This window comes from Lampris incognitus, chromosome 6, assembly GCF_029633865.1.
Source record: "Lampris incognitus isolate fLamInc1 chromosome 6, fLamInc1.hap2, whole genome shotgun sequence".
NCBI classification, from domain to species: Eukaryota; Metazoa; Chordata; class Actinopteri; order Lampriformes; family Lampridae; genus Lampris; species Lampris incognitus.
In genome coordinates, this window is record NC_079216.1 from 40,238,819 (window position 1) to 40,259,603 (window position 20,785).

The window sequence follows — 20,785 nt, forward strand, 5'->3', positions numbered from 1 at the left end:
GCTGTGTCTGCGGGTGGGAAACTGGATGTGGGTATGTGTCCTGGTCGCTGCACTAGCGCCTCCTCTGGTCGGTCAGGGCGCTTGTTCATGGGGGAGGGGGAACTGGCGGGAATAGTGTGATCCTACCCCATCTTACGTCCCCCTGGCGAAACTCTTCACTGTCAGGTGAAAAGAAGTGGCTGGGGACTCCACATGTATCGGAGGAGGCATGCGGTAGTCTGCAGCCCTCCCCGAATCGGCAGATGGGGGGGGTTGAGCAGCGACCGGGACGGCTTGGAAGAGTGGGGTGATTGGCTGGATAAATTTGGGAGGAAAAAAAAAAGAAAGAATAGAGACCGATAAAGAAACATTTTTAGTCAGTCAAAATATCCCTGAGTAAGATATTGTACACAACCTGACATGCTCCAGCAGCATTACACCAGTTTACTACCTGAAAAAAAATACTCTTTGGGCATTTAAAAAAAAAATCATAATAATAAATCAAATTTAAACTTGTCGATCAACATTTTTGCCCAGCAAAACATGTTCACATTATATAACGGTCTATACATTGAGAAGGAAGTATGATGCAAGCTACTTCCTATGCCTCTCACCAAGTATCCGATATCTAACTCAAGGGAAGTTCATTATTCAAATAATTCTGTACATCTTCATTCACAATTCAAAACACTGATTACGCAGTCAGTGCATCATGAAATAATAGTGATTTTAGATGTAAAGCACAGTAAACTTAAGTACACAACGGTTCTCTTTTTACCCAGTAATAATATAGCACAATTCTAGCTTCTGTGTCTTGTTGACATCGCTGGTTACTGTCTTTGTTGTCTCTTGTCTAGATCTGAGATACAGAGTTGTCTTAGTCAGATTTTCATTGGATGTTTTTTTTTTTAATCTTCTCACCACTCGCTCCTTCCAGTGACATTGCTAGCATTTGGGAGAAGAATGCCGATCAACTCATCATCATCAAATCAAAACAACATTCTTCAGAATAGTACAAGGCAGAAATGACTCCCCCCACTCTACAGTTGTTTATCTAACGCTATGATATGTGGCTAGAACATGATAAGGAGGACACACTCAATGAAAAAGGGACAATATAGAAACCTTTGGTATGTGGCGCTATAAAGCGCCAGGTGTTAAGTAACAAGAGACAAATCATGGTGGAGGTTGCAACCAGACAGCGAACGCAGCCCAGACATTGTTTTTTCACATAGCTCCTCCTTTGTTATTTGAACCAAGCCCATCATCTGCAATTCTGCACACTGTCCCATAATCACGTTGCTCCTTGACACACTGTCAGTAGAGCGGCAACAACCATGTCTTAGCCCTCACAGTTTTCTCTCATTGGAAGTGTCGGCTGAGACAGGAGGCTTGCAAGAGGAGCAAGATAAACTTAAATTCTTTGTCCCTCTGAGCCTGAGTGAGCACTAATAGTAGGGGGTGTGGGTGGATGGCAGGTTCTACACAGAAAGTGTTTCGTAAAGCTCCTCCTCCTAAAGGCCATGCAGTTGTGCTGATACACACAGGCCTGCAGGGAAGGAGTTTCTGGGTGACGCTGGCTCGCAAAGACTCAGTGTGGCAGACACGCATACTTCCAAAATCTCAAAAGCGTGTCAACCGTGTCTGCAGGGCTACGTGTTATACCAGTGCTGATCGGTGGAGCAGGGAAGGATGTCAGGTAGCGTGACATCAACACCAAACTAGCACAGTGGGGGGGGGGCAATGGTGCTGACACTATATACACACACAGACACAGCACACAATGTAAGATATAACAACACAGCACAATTCGAAACTAAAAGTGGATGCATACTGAGGATTTTCATGCTCTGTTTTGCTTTTCTGTTTGTTCCCTGTTCCTGTTTTCAGATTTCTTTGGCTATTCCTATGCATGGTTCATTTTTGTAGACCAACACTTCCCTCTATGGTAGTGGTTCTCAATCCGGTCCTCATGTATTTTTCCATTTTTCTATTCTGCCAGGCAAAGTACATTCCCCCGTCTTGCCATATTGGAAACTGTGCTGGTTAAGTAAGTTTTTGACTAACAATACTAGACTCATATCTTTTCAATGGGGTGTCGCCTATATCTCACGTTCTGGGACACATCGCCTGCATTTCATATTTAGGAACACTAGCAAATTGCAAACAATGCAGAAAGTTTGAAAGTTTTATTCAGAAGAAGGCAGTTTTCACAGGGAAAAGGTCTTTTTTTCCACTTTACCGATGCTTTTTACGCATGCACTGTCAACCGTTTCAGGGGTGCATGTGATCTGTTGACAATAACAGTATTGTGGCTGTGACAATCTGAACGTGTGATCGGCAGAGTTTCTTTATAACATCTGCTTGATTGGTGAATTTTGGGGACAGCACGAGTTTTGCATGGTCTTACAGTGTCAGCGCCCCCATTATCAGCGTTTCAAATGGTCCCATTCCTACCCGTTACACCGTCTCCACCATAATGTAAACTATCTCTGGAATAAGGTCTTGCTCGTCTTTTTTTTTTGCTAAGAAGAAAAAGGTATAAAGATGCGGTTGGTGGTGGTATTGATCCACTGTAAATAGTAGAGATGGCGTGCATTTGCTCTAGGACAGAACATTTTAACTATACTACAGTCAGTGACACTGTTGGCTTTGAAAATGTGGTGTCTGGAGAATGAAACCAATCGGTTTTGCTGCGTTTTAACTTTATAGACTAGTGCTGTGTACTACTGCACTAATCTGTGCAGTGCATATTCTTGCTTTTGTTAAATTTTGTTCTATTTTCTAATGTGTCTGGTCTAGCAATGAGAGTGGGCCTGATTTGTTTTGCTCGCTGTGTTATGAATACATATTAGGATGAGTGTGTGTGTGTGTGTGTGTGTGTGTGTGTGTGTGTGTGTGTGTGTGTGTGTGTGTGTGTGTGTGGTGCATTTATATTTTGGGAATGTGAGTGTATAATAATGAGTACAGGCATTTTAATTGGAGCACACTTTACCTGCTCCAGGTTTTTGATGTTTCAAATAACATATGATATTAAATATTGAAGAACATCAAAGGCTTTTCCAACATTGAAACCAAGAAATAAGTTTTAATTTCAGTAATCATTAAAACCCATATTGATCTAATGACAGTTTTTTTTTTGTCAGCCTGACCTATACCTGCCTCATGTGAACACGATTTCAAGTGTGGTAGCGCTAGCATCACAGCTAACTGAAGATTTTTTTTGTGATGCAAAATTAATACTTAAAACATACAGCCAGTCTCAGCGCAACAATCCATTACAACAGATCTGAGACTATGATCTTTTTTTTTTTTAATTTTTCCCCTTTTGCTCCCCAGTTGTATCCGGCCAATTACCCCACTCTTCCAAGCTGTCCCGGTCACTGCTCCACTCCCCTCTACCGATCAGCGGATGGCTGCAGACTACCACATGCCTCCTCCGATACATGTGGAGTTGCCAGCTGCTTCTTTTCACTTGACAGTGAGGAGTTTCGCCAGGGGGACGTAGTATGTAGGAGGATCACACTATTCCCCCCAATTCTCCTCCCCCCTGAACCGGTGCTCTGACCGACCAGAGGAGGCGCTAGTGCAGCAACCAGGACACATACCCACATCTGGCTTTCCACTCGCAGACATGGCCAATTGTGTCTGTAAGGACGCCCAACCAAGTCAGAGGTAACACACGGATTCGAACCGGCAAGCTACATGTTGGAAGGGAACGGCATAGACCGCTACACCACCCAGACACCTGACAAGGGTCTTTTACAGTAATGTACTGCTTTAATATTTACAATTGCTTTATTGTCCAGTTAATTTTTTTTTCTTTTGATCCCCCCCCCCTTTCTCTCCCCAATTGCACTTGGCCAATTACCCCACTCTCCAAGCTGTCCTGTTCACTGCCCCACCCCCTCTGCCAATCCGGGGAGGGCTGCAACTACCACATGCCTCCTCCGATACATGTGGAGTCACCAGCCGCTTCTTTTCACCTGACAGTGAGGAGTTTCACCACAGGGATATAGTGCGTGGGAGGATCACGCTATCCCCCCCAGTTCCCCCTCCCCCTGAACAGGTACTAGAGCAGCGACCAGGACACACACCCACATTCGGCTTCCCACCCGCAGACACGGCCAATTGTGTCTGCAGGGACGCCCGCCCAAGCCGGAGGTAACATGGGGATTTGAACTGGCGACAGCTACACTACCCAGGCGCCTCCCTTGTCCAGTTAAATTAAGGGATGTTTTTTCTTCTTCATGTTTGTTGCATTTTAGCTACCAAGTTCACAAAGCCAAATGCTACCGTGAAGTGTTTTTCAGGCAGTCAGGTAATACATTAGATGATGCTATAAGACAATTCCCTAAAACCCATGAATATAAATTAACACCGAAATGACAGTTTTTTTTACACAAATTAAGGGGGATGGCCACCGTTGAATAGTGCAGCAATTTTCAAGAATGTATAATATCACTTCACAATTACGTATGTGGATAATAATAAAAGAGTTACTGGTGTAAATGGACAGGGGTCATTCTGTCAGTAGCAGCTGACAGAGAATTGCCTTGTTCCTCTTTAGAAGTGCTTTGCTCCAAGTCATCACTAAATCAGCGGATTTCACTAATCAGTACACCTTCAAACTGACAGGGAAGGATCAGTTGATGAAATCCGCTGGTTTATTGTTGGACTGAACAGGAAATAGCATACTTATGGCCCTCCGTGGCACATTATTGAATACCACCGCTGTAGGGCTGACCAGATGCTGATGTAACTGTGCCTGTGAAAGCGTGAGAAGGATGTTTGCTAGTTCTCTGGCCATTCCATTTCAAGAAAAGATTAGGGGTTTCTCGCCATATGCAGACTTAGCATAACACTGATGGATAGGCCAAACTGGTCTAATTTTTTTCATTTCTCCATTTTCATCCAGCCACCGTTCCAATATAAATCTCCTACCTTGTTAGAAATCCCTTTAGATAACCCTCTCCTGTCCCATCCCTCACCAATATCTTCCTGGGCTTCAGCAAACGCTATCACATAAAATCTCGTTAATATGATTGGCTGATCAGTCATAAATGAAACTAGCCAGAGCCAATTACAATAGGTGAGAGTCATTAAGAAAGATGACTTCAGGGAGGGAAGTGGTGCTGGGTACAGGTGCAGAACTGCTAGTCTGACAAATTACTTTCAGAATAGAGCTTGGGTTATCAAGTTTCAGACTATTACATCAAGTGATTGGAAGAGCGAGTATTGATATAGCTTAGGAAAGGCTTCCACAGTAAGATTTTTGGTGTTAATTAAACACCAAAATTGCACGCTCTGAGATATTTTATTGTTTTGGCTGGTCTATGAGAAGATTGGAGATTTTCACCCTCGTTTTCTGTGCAAAGCCAAACTGAAATCTAAACGTTGACACTCGTCTCCGAAAGAAAAAAAAGAAAGAATAAAATAAACTTAAAAAAAATATTTTATAACTGTTACAGTATTTACAGTTGAGCGATTCACAGCAGCTTGGTGCAATGAAATGTTGGGTAGGCAAATTTGAATTTATCATATGAGCTTTTGCATCCATTTTTCCAACTCAAGCTTCAACTTGACTCGAGCAACAATGGGAGAGTGAGATTGTATTATGTTCCAAATTGTCACCTTCTTGAAATAATGGCCTAAGTCATATTTTCAAGTTTTTCAAAAAACAGAATAAACTGAAACTGAAACAACATTTGTCAGTTTATTCTGTGAAAGGCCATTATTTTAAGAAGGTGACGAAATTTTTTATTCATAAAAAAACTTTTACATGAACTATCCCAAAATTATATAATAAACCGATTACCTACAAAGCCAAATTGCCATAATTAGCATCAGAAAATTAACATAAAATTAATCTTGACCTTGACCCTTTTTATGGCATAATGGCTCAAACAGCTATCAAGTCCATTAATGTTTGACTGCATTCAAATACATTTATATCACTAGCAAAACTGCAGTTTTCCTCCACCTCCCTCAACCTTGACATCCACTATACTTTTTCTAAACCAAGCAACTAGTAAGACTATCAATGTAACACAAGTGTAAAGATTTTCATTCAAGAGAAGCCACTCAAGAAAACAATATTACAGATGTGATGATGCCTCTGCATGTTCAACTTTATACCAGAGATTGTCAGAGTATATAATCACTCAATGAATAGTCATCATCATGAGTAACTTTGTGTAACCTGTATTCAACCTGATATGACAGATATGACAATCAAATGGAGCCTCTTTCACCTTTAACATAGTGGGCAGATGCGTTCTTTCTTTAATGTCCCAGTCACAGCGATAACCTCTGACCTTTAGATGAAATATGTATTCCAAGAACACTGTACACGAGATAGTAGTGTCTGAAAAGTGACAGCATCAAGACAAACTACCTTCCCTTGGCAATCCTGTACAAAGGTATTCCTTTCAGAGACAGGACAAAAACGTATTTACAAGATGTTTAAATTACCCAAGTGGTTCTTTGATAAGTAAACATTAAAAGACAGAGAGAGAGAGAGAGAGAGAGAGAGAGAGAGAGAGAGAGAGAGAGAGAGAGAGAGAGAGAGAGAGAGAGAGAGAGAGAGAGAGAGAGAGAGAGAGAGAGAGAGAGAGAGAGAGAGAGAGAGAGAGAAAGTAAGTAAGTAAGAAAGCGAGAGGTTGGGCTGGTGGCATGTTATAGTGCTTAGTGGGGTCCTTAATCAGGGCAGTGTGTGTTTGGGGTTAATAAGGGAGCACCAGTGTGAACCAAGGCAAAACAATGTCAGGCGGTGGTCCCCTGTGCTTTCTGAAGCATATCCCATTACACCACTATTATCCTGGGTCGGGACATCTAACAGACCACCCCCCCTCACCCCGCCACCATCATTCTTGCCCAAACACATCTCGGGGGTCATAATTGATCGGCTGTGCAGGAACACATTTGTGTAAAACCTGGTACTTCACACTGTAGCTGTCTCCACCAAGACACTGACAGAGAGAGAGAGAGAGAGAGAGAGAGAGAGAGAGAGAGAGAGAGAGAGAGAGAGAGAGAGAGAGAGAGAGAGAGAGAGAGAGAGAGAGCGAGAGCGCGCGAGACTGCACTCAGGGGATAGAGGCGGAGAATAAACAGCCTGAAACCACATAGCACTGCCACTGTCTATAATGTCTCTCTATGTCGCTCACAACCCATTCCCTTTTCTTTCTGCTTCTCCTAAGCTATGAGGCTCAGGTTGCTCAGTCCAAGTAAATGACTACAAGATCCAGCCTGGTCTTTCTTTATCTGTGGGTCTCTGGACCCTGGTGTATGATAAAATGCCAAAAATGCCAAATATTGTTCCCAAATTAGTCTAAATTCAACCGTTATTCTTGTGACCGAAATAACCCCTATCCCAAAATCTTCTCTCTCACGTACTACTATTTTGGTGTTATTATGGTGTCCCCTCTCAGATTCTAATAGAGAGTATGAGCTGTTGTCTGCAAAGAACAAGTTTCGTACACTAGACTTCGACACTTTACTGAAGGAGGCCGAGAAAAATCTGAAGAGGTAACAAGAGGCCTGCCACTGGAGGCAACAAACATTTACCTCAGAGTTGTTGGGTGGCTTCACACCTCCAACGCTGCCTTTCATAGACATACATACATATAGGGCCCTGTGATGGATTGGCGGCTTGTCCAGGTTGTCTCCCCGCCTGCCACCCAATAACTGCTGGGATAGGCTCCAGCATCCGGCGATCCCAATTGGGATAAGCGGCTTGGATAATGGATGGAATGGAATATTGTTGAAGTCATACCTGCCAGGCATGTCTGATTCACTGCACTCACTATACCTCTATCTGTTAACAACCCTGTCCCAAGCCCCAAATTAGTCAGACGTCGATTATCAAAATTTAATTTGAGACCTTCAGGTGGACTAAATGAGTCTGTTTGAAAACTTGCGAAAATATTAACACCCAGGATCGATCAATCAATCAGTCAGTCAATCAGTCAGTCAATCAATCAATCAATCAATCAATCAATCAATCAATCAATCAACCAATCCAACTTTATTTATATAGCACCTTTCATGCAAAATTGCAATACAAGGTGCTTAGCAATACCATGAAAATACAGCAATACAGGGAAAATAAACAGTAATATAAGAAAATGATAACATAGATTAGAAAATAAGAGACATGGTAGAACAGAGAGACCAGTGTAGCACAGTAGAAGAGGGTATATTAAAATAAAATGGATTAAGAGAATGCTAAGCTAAAAATGTATGTCTTGAGAAAATTTTTGTATGTGTTTACATACAAAAATGTAAACTCCTCTGACCAGCTGTTTAAGAGGCGAGGACCATAGACTGTAAATGCCTCCTCCCCGTAGTTCTTTGTCCTCACCCAGGGAGCAACTAAAAGGGCAACGTCAGAGGACCTGAGTGATCCAGAGGGAGCATACATTAAAGGCATGTCTGACAAGTATTCAGGCGATTTTAACACCAACTAGAAGAGTGCAGATCCCCACCTGGCGTATCTCCCCTTCTCCGTAACTCAGACTTGGCGACAAACAACCCCCTTTTCTGCCTACCGGGGAAAGGGAGAATACGGAGACACTGCCTGCCATTGGCAGATTATGAGAAAATCGGCCCCTGGGCTCAGACACGTTAAATCCCCCTCCCCTCCATCAGGGCTGGTACACTGACTTGCAGCCATCACCACAATAACTAAATTAACCTGTATGTCAACAGGATTTACAGCGTGCATACATATGATTAACGCCAACAGTATATTAACTAAGACATACATTCACCTGCAGTTTCCTTCAGTTTTTCAGTAGGACTTTTGGGGCTCAGTTATTTGTATAAATGACTAAGCCCCTTGACTATGCAACAAGAAATCCAAAGATAATAACAGTGACTTCATGCAGAGGCTCTGGTTTAGGGGCCCTTGGGACCGGGCCTGTTAGGCCCTTTCGGTAATCCACTCATGCTGCCTGCGTATCTCCCATTCTCCCGTGCATGGATTTAAGTGGATTTAACCCAGCTGAGGAGTTAGCAAATTGTGGTATAAAACAGGTTTTTCAAAGGCTTTGTATCACCGCAGCCACGAGAGGTCCTCTACCATACAGTCATAACTGTGCACAAAAATTATTAGGCTAACAGGCCCAGTAGCATGCGAGATTAGCAGCAGACAGATACACATATACATGCACACGCGGACAGAAAAACCAGTGTTTTTCCTGCCATCATAAGACTTTTGTACAGTGCCCAAGTCGATTGATCAGGAAATATATATACTATATATGTATATATATGTATATATAAAAAGTTTTTTAATATGCAGTGCTCAAACTAAAAAAAAATTCTACCAAGTGAAAATGTTTTGCCTGTCAGTCTGTGGATGCGCAGTGGCGGACCCTTGCACCAATACGACGAAGTCTAACATAAACTTGCACTTTCCAAAAAAAAAAAGTTTGCTATACATCTACGGTTGACTCAGAATATGCAACACTTCCTGTTTTCACTACAACTTAGAGGAAGTTGTTCCTTTATAACTTTTAACACTTTTTGGATTATCAAAATTCTTTTAACAACTTTTTTTTACATTTATTTCTGATTTTTCCCTTTTTCTCCCAATTTAGTGGCCAATCGCTCCCTATTTTTGTTCAAACACCCACCCTCGTACTGCATGCGTTCGCCAACCGCGTCTCTCCGGCCGGCAGTCTCGAAGGAGACGCCTCGCCACTTTCGTGACAAGGTGACTCCAGGCTGAACCATTGCTTTTTCCCACACACACAGAGACGCAGTCATGTGATGAACACAAGCCGACTCCACCCACCTCCGGAAGACAGCGTTGCCAATTATTGCTGCTTCATCGAGTTCGGCCATAGTCGGATCTGACGAGACCGAGGCGCAAACCCCGGTCCCCAGTGGGCAACTGCATCGACACAAAGCCAATGCTTAGACCGCTACACCACCGCGGACCCCCATTTAACAACTTTTGATCATGTTGCTGCCTGGTCTGAGTCAACCGTAGATGTGTCATGCATGCGCAAGTGTGAACGGTTTACCCAGTGTGAACGGTTTTATTCTATTATGAAAATAAGACAGGATATTATTTTATGTTCACCCAGTTCCTCCAGTTCTCCTGTGCTGAGATCAGCAGTGAGTGTTTTGCTGACTTGTGAAATACGATAGACTTCTCATTTACTTTCAAGACTAATACCCGAATACATAATGTTTTGACACTGACGCTGCCTGATCTAATACAACCGTTGGTCGAGCGAGCTAGAGAGTGAATGAAGAGAGGGAGTGGTGGTAGCAAGAGCAAACATTTTTCAAAGGTTATGAATCACTGCAACCACAAGGGTTCTTACATATACATAGTCATAACGATTAGCTGTGGACACACACACACACACACACACACACACACACACACACACACACACACACACACACAAGAGCAAATGCAATATCCCCTCCAGGCTACCGCCTGGCAAATAATAAAAGGATCTTTAATCTATTGTAAAACTGACAGGCAACCAACGAAGGGACTTTAGGACAGGTAAGATGTATACTGTCCTTCTGGTATTGATCAGTACACGTGCTGCTGCATTCTGAATGATATGTAGATCAGATTTAACCAGGGCGGCACGGTGGCCCAGTGGTTAGTGCTGTTGCCTCACAGCAAGAAGGTCCTGGGTTCTAACCCCAAGCCATCCCAGGTCCTTTCTGTGTGGAGTTTGCATGTTCTCCCTATGTCTGTGTGTGTTTCCTCCGGGCACTCCGGTTTCCTCCCGCCATCAAAAAAGACATGCATGTTAGGATTAATACTCCTGTCTGTGCCCCTGACCAAGACAGCAGAAAGAAATAACTGTAGTTGGTGCCTGGGTGCTGCACGGCAGCTGCCCACTGCTCCTAGCTACACAGCTAGGATGGGTGAAATGCATAGAGTACATTTCGTTTTTATGTATGTACAAAATGACTAATAGAGTATTCTATTCTATTCTATTGACATTACATTTTTCATTTACATTCACATATTCTGTTATATTCTATTTCCTCCAAAACCTTTCTGTGTTGAATTGAGGAGTCCCCATGAAAACCACTGGGCTGACACACCTACTCTCCATCATTATTTCCACTTTGCCATTAGAGACAGCGATTGCAGTTAGCTAAAGACACTGCCTTAGCCTATCTATCTGCATTTGGCCTGCCAGCCTTCCACACTGTGGTACTGGAGATGTGACAGACACTTAGTGGGTGAAAACACTGTATCAGGACTGGCCAGAAAAAGGGAAATTACTCAGCCCATTATGGCGATGAGAAACACTCTGGTTCCCAACACTTAGAATGGCAATGAGGAAGCATGGCGGCAGACATCACATGCAGACAAAAGGTGATAGATGCAGAGACATGGAGAGGCAGACATACACACACACACACACACACACACACACACACACACACACACACACAAAGTTGAATAGACATAGAAGCAACACAACCCAAACAAATGCACACACACACTGTGGGTGTATATGTATATATATGTATATACACTCACTGGCCACTTTATTAGGTACACCTTGCTAGTACCGGGTTGGACCCCCTTTTGCCTTCAGAACTGCCTTAATCCTTCGTGGCATAGATTCAACAAGGTACTGGAAACATTCCTCAGAGAGTTTGGTCCATATTGACATGGTAGCATCACGCAGTTGCTGCAGATTTGTCGGCTGCACATCCATGATGCGAATCTCCCGGTCCACCACATCCCAAAGGTGCTCTATTGGATTGAGATCTGGTGACTGTGGAGGCCATTTGAGCACAGTGAACTCTTTGTCATGTTCAAGAAACCAGTCTGAGATGATTCGAGCTTTATGACATGGCGCATTATCCTGCTGGAAGTAGCCATCAGAAGATGGGAACACTGTGGTCATAAAGGGATGGACATGGTCAGCAACAATACTCAGGTAGGCTGTGGCATTGACACGATGCTCAATTGGTACTAAGGGGCACAAAGTGTGCCAAGAAAATATCCCCCACACCATTCCACCACCAGCCTGAACCGTTGATACAAGGCAGGATGGATCCATGCTTTCATGTTGTTGACGCCAAATTCTGACCCTACCATCCGAATGTCGCAGCAGAAATCGAGACTCATCAGACCAGGCAACGTTTTTCCAATCTTCTATTGTCCAATTTTGGTGAGCCTGTGCGAATTTCCTGTTCTTAGCTGACAGGAGTGGCACCCGGTGTGGTCTTCTGATGCTGTAGCCCATCTGCCTCAAAGTTCGACGTATTGTGCGTTCAGAGATGCTCTTCTGCATACCTCGGTTGTAATGAGTGGTTATTTGAGTTACTGTTGCCTTTCTATCAGCTCGAACCAGTCTGGCCATTCTCCTCTGACTTCTGGCATCAACAAGGCATTTTTGCCCACAGAACTGCCGCTCACTGGATATTTTCTCTTTTTCAGACCATTCTCTGTAAACCCTAGAGATGGTTGTGCATGAAAATCCCAGTAGATCAGCAGTTTCTGAAATACTCAGACCAGCCCGTCTGGCACCAACAACCATGCCACGTTCAAAGTCACTTAAATCACCTTTCTTCCCCATTCTGATGCTCGGTTTGAACTGCAGCAGATCGTCTTGACCATGTCTACATGCCTAAATGCATTGAGTTGCTGCCATTTGATTGGCTGATTAGAAATTTGCGTTAACGAGCAGTTGGACGGGTGTGCCTAATAAAGTAGCCGGTGAGTGTATATATATATATATATATATATATATATGCATAATAGCTATCTATCTATTCTACTGACAGATGGCTGCTATTGCCAAAACTTTCCCCCTCCTTCTGTAGTGACGATGATGAGTCCATTCTGCAGGCCTGTCACAGAGAGATGGAGTGGGATCATCTCACACATGTATGCACAACCTCGAAACACTAAAGTGCTCCTTTCTGTCAGCCATTAGAATTCAACATCACTCTCTCTTGTGTCTCCTGCCTCTGATTTAAACCAGAGAGGATGTGATCTGACTTTGATGACTAGCGAGACACATTGCACTGCTCAGTCTGTTTGAGTGTGTGTGTGTGTGTGTGTGTGTGTGTGTGTGTGTGTGTGTGTGTGTGTGTGTGTGTGTGTGTGTGTGTGTGTGTGTGTGTGTGTGTGTGTTTGTGTGTGTGTATACTACTTAATATTCCTGGAATCAACAAAACTCTGCGTAACAACCAGGTGTTCCCTATTTGGTGGTGTGGTGGTTGCATGTGATATACAGACACACAAACACAAAAAAGTTAGAAAAAAGATAGGCAGACAAATCACGTACCAAGCAGAGAAACACACACAGCTTACTTCTGCATGGAAACAAAGGTTCTCAAAGCAAACACCGCTTTGCTCTCTGACGCATACCTTTTCATTCAGTTTGATGTGTGTGTGTGTGTGTGTGCGCATGCGTGTGCACGTGCGTGTGTGTGTGTGTGTATTAGTAATTTCAAGTGGCTGGTCCTTTGATAATGTATTCAAGTTTCCAAATGACAAGTAGTCCCCTCTAGGAGGTGGTCTAAGATTTAAATGAAGAGCATGAGAAAACATTCACACCACATCGCACAGCACTGACTGGCTGCATGAGGGCTGGCCAGGAGGACACTGCATGTACTGAGACAAATAATTTAACCAGGGCAAATACATATATGCATGCATGCATGCATGCATGCATGCACGCACCCACACACACACACACACACGCACGCACGCACTGAACACACATCCAAATATGGTGAGTGTTATAAGACGGGGGAACAGCTGGTGTCCCAGTGGGGAATCAGAAAGCAAAACAATCTGTTGGTGTACCAGACCTGCCGTACTGATGAGACTGTATATAAACAGCTCGTGGAGCCCTCTGCTCAGGCTGAAACAATATCTTCTCAAACAGTATCACATTGCTCCACTGGCCTGGCAGGTGCTGTAGCCTATGTAAAGCTGGGTTGTGGTTTTTCAGTCATTGGCTCTGAAATAGTAAGACAGGACTTGAGGGGTAGAAGAAACTGTGTGGGTACGATGGTGCTGTGCAGAAAGACAGACAAAGACAAAGATGCATCCTTGCACCCATCCATTCACTGTGCATACACAAACTTGCACACACACACACACACATACCATGTCACCCTATACTTGTGGGGACCCCTCATTGACTACATTCATTCCCTAGCCCTTAACCTTAACCATCATAACTACACTAACCTCGACCCTTACCCTAACCTTAACCTAATCCTAACCTTAACCCTAAAATCAAGTCCGAACCCTAAAATAGACCCTTTTCCTCATGGTGACCCATAAAATTTCCTCACAAGGTAGGTGGTTTCAGATTTTTTTTATTTGGTCCCCATTACGATAGAAAAACCTGGTACACACACCACAAACACACGCACACACACAGACAGACACACACACACACACGCACACAGCAAGTCAAGCAAGTCTGCAACATCACATCACAGAGTGACAAATGGATCTGTCTACCGCTCCTGCAGCTGATTGCTATGGCAACAGAGTGTGACGTCCCGACACACTCAAACTACTGCAAATCCTCCTACTGGGATGACATCTAACCTCAAAATCAGCATTATTGTTCCTTCCTCTTACCTCATTGCTTTCCTAGATCCTCTCTTATATAACCTCCTCCTGGTATGTTTTGAGTCCCTCGGCTCTGCGTTGCTCTATCGTGTTATTTTCTCTACTCTTTTGGTCTGCTCAGCTATCCATTTGGTCTCTGTTTCCCGATGAAGATCCGGATAGATCAAAACATTGCCGAATTAAGATAAATAAAACAGTTATTTGAAGCGTTTCAGTCTGCAGACCTCACACGTGTACTTTCTTATTGTACTTTCTTTTTGTACTTTTTCTTTCTTCTTTTTTATCATTCTTCCTAGCTATTATCTCCCTCTGTCCTCTCATCCTGGCTTCAATCCCTCTGGTATAGTCAGTCGATCTTTCACCATCTGTGTTGGCTGCCTGAGGGGCAAGGGGCATCCTTTGTTGACCTGCCCTCATGCTGTTAACCAGGAGATGTACTCAATCTGTTGCTAACCATGCAAAAGGTCTGGGAGTCTGCTTGCCATCTGCAGCCAACATTCAAGGTCAACTAGGCTTAAAGATGGTGTTGGTTGGGTGACTATTCTTTGCTCTGGCACGCAGACAATTTTGGGATTCAGAAAGAAGACCCCTGTACTGAGAAATGTTTTTTGGCTCCACTGTCAAAGCGCAACATTTTGACCCCACCCATGGACCTATCGGCACAATCACAGCACACAGCCTAAAGTTATGGGCAACACATATATATTTACATTTTGAGAGAGAAATGAGAATCTGATTCTTTGGTAATGGACATGTATTTTTAATGTCCTGTGTCATAAATGAGCAGACAACCTGGATCCAAGAGCTCTCGCTCACACTATTCCCTTTCTTTCCTCCATTTTTTCTGCTGTAATTCCCCCTCCCCCCTTTTTTCTCCCCAGTTGAATTTGGCCAATTACCCCACTCTTCCGAGCCGTCCCAGTTGCTGCTCCACCCCCTCTGCCGATCCAAGGAGGGCTGCAGATGACCACATGCTTCCTCCAATGCATGTGGAGTTGCCAGCCACTTCTTTTCACCTGACAGTGAGGAGTATCACCAGGGGGACATAGTCATGGGGGGGGGGATCACGCTATTCTCCCCAGTTCCCCCTCCCTCCCGAACAGGTGCCCCAGCTGACCAGAGTAGGCATTACTGCAGTGACCAGGACACATACCCACATTCGGCTTCCCACTCGCAGACACGGCCAATTGTGTCTGTAGGGATGCCCGATCAAGCCGGAGGTAACACGGGGATTCGAACTGGCGATCCCCGTATTGGTAGGCAACGGAATAGACCACCATGCCACCCAGACACCCTCTGCTGTAATATTTTACCTGGTTGTCTCTCCCACTTATCGCCCAACTTCCCCTCCCCTCCATGAAGGAACATGTCTCTTACATGTCACTCACTTCTGCTCTAGCTCCCTCTCCTGTCTCCATCTTTTTCTTTACTTTTTTCATCCCTTCAGCAGAGAAGGAGAAGCAATTTTCATTTGAGTTCCCCAGGTAAAGATAAATATGAAGATGTTGGAGCAAATCGATAACTGGTTAGTAGTCTACAATGGTGGGTTGTCGTGCAATCATTGCACAGATCGCCACAGAGAAAGAGCAAATGTAGCTCATTGACAAAAGCACCTAACAATGGATAGGGAAGGCAGAAGTGGAGGGGGAATCAGTATTCTGCTCCCATTTCAAGCACACAGGCGTAAGCACACACACCGGTGTGGTAGATCACGATGAGCCAGGGTTGAGATGTTTTTTTTATGGGACACCTTGCTTGGTGATTGGCAGTCAATGATGTTAATTTTCCAAGGGTTTTAAATGGGAGACAATGATCTTAGAGGGGATCTTTTGTGCCCCAGCCAGTATCATGGGCTTGGATGCACTTGACTGGCCCTCACCTCCTTATATCTATTCCCCTGAACAGATGCACACAAAAGCAGATATTTGCAAAATGGACAACAGGCAAACAGGTAAACTTGTGCCAATGTTGCCTAGTCTAAAATGTAGATGACATCAAGCTTCTCCTCTCCTCCCCTTCTGGCTCCAAAACTAACCCATTCTCCATCAGCCTTCCACTAACCTCTCCTCCCGCTTTCACCTGCCACTCTGGCATTCCTTTCTCCAGTTTTTCCGTTATCTCCAAGCTACTTCCCTCCTCTCTCGTCTCCTTTTTTTACCCTCAGACTCCTCTGCCTTGTTTGACTCCTCCTCTTACACCCTCCCTAACTCTCATCTTTCTAGGGTTTGCCACATTCCCCTGCACAACAGTGCTACTCCATTGCCAACTAATAGAATCTCAGAAGCCCTCTAACGGATCTGTCAGAATCTCCCTGAGCACAGAAAGCTGCAAAGATAGATAGGGATGGACAGTGTGTGTGTGGGGGTGGGGTGGGGGACAGTGTGTGTGGGGGGAGAAGACAGTGTGTGTGGGTGAGTGTGTGAGACAGTCTGCAATGACACTGCTGACCAGTGACCATATGGGCTGACAGTGATGGTGTCACTAAAGGCCATCTCATTGTCACAGGATAATGGCAGTTTCACTTGAGGCCAAGTGACACTGACTAGATCCTTGCCATGACTGCGCTTGTAAAGGTGCATATTTTGTAGATGTCTTACTTCTTTTGCATGATTGCCACACTACAGCTTCACTGATACACCCCCCCCCCGAAGATGTAGTACTAATGCAAAATCCTGATATACTGGGAATACTTCTAAAATGTACCCCTTTCACACCAAACTGAAATCGTCGGTATTCACGGGGATCACCCTTGGTCTGAAAGGGTCTGCTGCTTGGACATTATGTCTAGATCAGATTTCCTAGACAGCGGCAAAGCATTTTTCAGGATTTGTGAGTCTCTGAATGGATCTCTGAGAATCCCAGCAATTCCATGTGTAGCTTGTTAAATCTGGCATCATTGCGATAAAAACGTGACCAGTGAGAATGCAAATCCGCCTTCTGGCAGCAAATCATAGACAAGGGCCGAATATCCCTCTATATTTACGGTGGACTGTAACTACCCCGATTTATAAAATGACCCGTGAACCTGCTGTACGTGTCTCTTGTTTTTTCTTGTTTACTCATCTGTTTGTCATACTTGTTAAACCCACCGTTGTCTGTTGCGATGAAGACAGCTGCATATTTGTTGTTGTGGACGAAAGGTGACTCGCGGTCCAGAGAGGCTGAGGTGTTGACAGTTCCTCTGACTGGGTTTACACTGAGCCAACCTGCTGGGTCTCGCAGAATAGCATACCTGGGAGAAAACAGACAAAGAAAATACATTAAAAAAACAAAACAAAAAACCCACAACTTACTATATAAATGATTTTCGCACAGTTGAGCAATCTGGTTTAAGCGTATGAATGTTAACTACATTCTGCATCCCATCCTTCTGAAACTCAATTTCGGTTCATTTCAAATTCAAATGTTTTTTTTTTTAATCTCTTTTCCAATTAAACTGTGATTATCGCTGACATCATCTGACACTGGAAAAAAAAATGAAAAAATATGGATATCTAACAAAATATCTCCTTTTCAAAACACTTCAGAAGTTAACTTTTTAGAGATACCAGGTTTCTGAATTATGCTGAAAATATCACAAACACACCCCTGAGAGAAATGTCTGATCAGTGGCAGATCAACAGAGAATATCTGAGAGTTGAGAAGTACTTTCACTGCAAACTCATCACAGTGGGTTTTATGATGGCGATGCTGCTTGTACTCTGTGCAAATAGAGGGATATAGAGTAAGAAAAGGCCAACGCTGTACGATAACTGCAGCTGCTCAAGAGAAATTTGATTTCATTTGGGGGGGGGGGAAAACTATCCACCTTTTCGAGGGGCCCTGGTGTATTTTCCTATCAGCCGTGCGATTCAGAATGTCTACACAACATGTACGCATTTTCAAAAATAGTGCCGCTGCTGTTGGTCCAAAATCATGACCCATTTGGCCCACATGGTCAACACGGTCAACAGTGTTGCTTAGGGTCATTTAACTGAGTGGGGAAAAAAATTAAAATGCAAGATTTATTCTTTAGGCTTTCCCCCCCCCCCCTTTTCTCCCAATTGTGTCTGGCCAATTACCCCACTCTTGCGTGCCGTCCTCGTCACTGCTCCACCCCCTCTGCCGATCCGGGGAGGGCTGCAGACCCGACTTCCACATGCCTCCTCCGATACATGTGGCGTCACCAGCCACTTCCTTTTCACCCGACAGTGAGGAATTTCACCAGGGGGACGTGGCGCGTGGGAGGATCACGCAATTCCCCCCAGTTTCCCCTCTCCCCTGAACAGGCACCCCGACTGACCAGAGGGGGCACTAGTGTAGCGACCATGACACATACCCACATCTGGCTTCCCACCCGCAGACACAGTCATTTGTGTCTGTAGGGATGCTCGACCAAGCCAGAGGTAACACAGGGATTTGAACCGGCAACCCCGTGTTGGTAGGCAACGGAATAGACGGCTACGCCACCCAGATGCCCTCTGAAAACACAAGATTTTACAGATGATGTGTCTTCCAAAAAACGCTACCTAGTGCTTGAAAGATCTTCAATATAGGAGCACATTATCGAGGCTTTCACTCCTTAAAAAGAGAACCATTGAATTACTATGGACAATCAGTACTGCCATTCTCAAATTGATCATACAGTTGTGTTAAATTGGCAGGAAATGAGGCTACTTCAAGTTAAGTAGGACTTCATGATTTTATGCCAATTTCAAGGGAAAAGGGTGCTTGACTGTGGCAGGGAAGGGCAGGTGGTATAAGCCATACAAAGATGAGCCTCTGAAGAATATAACTACAAACACTAAAAGGACAGTATTAGTAAAACTACAGCATTGGTAATACCGCTGTAATCTTATAATTTAACAAAATGAAGTACTGTATGTAGTCCCAGTGCAGTATAAGTGAACGTATGTCTGCGTGTGCATGCATGTGTATGTTTGTTTGTGTGCACACCAACAACAGCAGTCAGTCTTGAAGATGATGAATGAACTCTCCAAAAAGCCTGAGGAAGAATGAACAAGGTCAGAAACAAGCCTGAGTTGGGATTCATGACCCTTTCAATGTGTCCTTCTCAGCCAGTCGCTGATGTGTGGGACTGGAGATGCTGATTGGATCACAGCTTACGGGAAGAATAATACACAGAGCGGCACCAAAGCTCGGGAGGCTGGGAGCTATCGTCGTGTTACACATGGCTGGTTTTAGGAGCTCAGGTATGCTTGAAAGCGGCCATGTGCACACAGCTGCATGTACACAAAGGCTATGGTCAGACAGCAGACAAATCCAATTTGGCTTTCGTATCCAAAGTTTAAAACTGACTGCTCGCGCTATTATTTGCAAGTGATCAGATGGGATTTACGTGTTCAAGCAGCTAGTTTCCATTTCCATTTGCTTATGCGTCTATATTGGTTGCTATAGCAACGACGGAGGTGCGTGCACGCTGACGAGTGCCACATTTTCCAACAAGTCTGGGTCCGGCAAGTTATCGGTATGGAGAGATTACCTAGGGCCCACTGAGGTAAATTTGTGATAATGGGCCATACAAATAAAATTGACTGGACTATTCTCGCTGTTTTCAGTCATGGCAATTTCTAGTCTTGGCACCGCGCAAATAAAGTGCCATGAGACGACAATGTAAGCGATGGAGCATGTGCTGCGCTGTTTCCTGCTGCCTTCACCGCCGGCATCAGTGTGCAGTGAGGGGGCACGGATGTGTGAGGGAACCGATGGCTGGTGGAGACATGCAGTTGTGAGTTAAATAAATTGTTTTATATCCGTAGGTGCCTGCAGAGTTGACCTGCACTGGCACATCCCCCATATGTTATCTCTGCGTTTGACCACAAAAGGCTGTTCCTTTTTGCAGTAGCCCTGCGCTTGCCTGGCGGCGTTGTGAGTGACGTGGAGGAGCAGGGGGAGACACTTGTGACTTCATCTGAGCATTCAAACTGAGACATATTTACAGAAACACGATTCTAATCAGGCATCAAAGCACCTGTGAATCACATATGAATGTGGTTTGAATAGGAATAGTGAAAAGCATGCAAAAAAAAAAAAGAAAGAAAATGATTTGGACTATTGGCCTGAGCAAAGCTATAGACTCATAATTCTAACTCACATATTCACATGTACACACATGCGCACAAATGTATACACACACACAAAGAAACGAGCACATTCTGTATGCACTCATATGCCTAAGTATAGGTACATAAACATTTAGTCCATAAG

At 44.2% G+C, this 20,785-nt stretch overlaps 1 protein-coding gene across 1 annotated transcript in view; it reads right to left on the minus strand.

The window, feature by feature from the left end:
* The window catches only part of cdh13 (cadherin 13, H-cadherin (heart)), a 678,090-nt gene that overhangs the window by 138,288 nt on the left and 519,017 nt on the right, over positions 1 to 20,785 (minus strand). Inside the window, 1 exon segment of the mRNA XM_056282406.1 lies at positions 17,668 to 17,810. Coding sequence (XP_056138381.1) covers positions 17,668 to 17,810 — 143 coding nt within the window.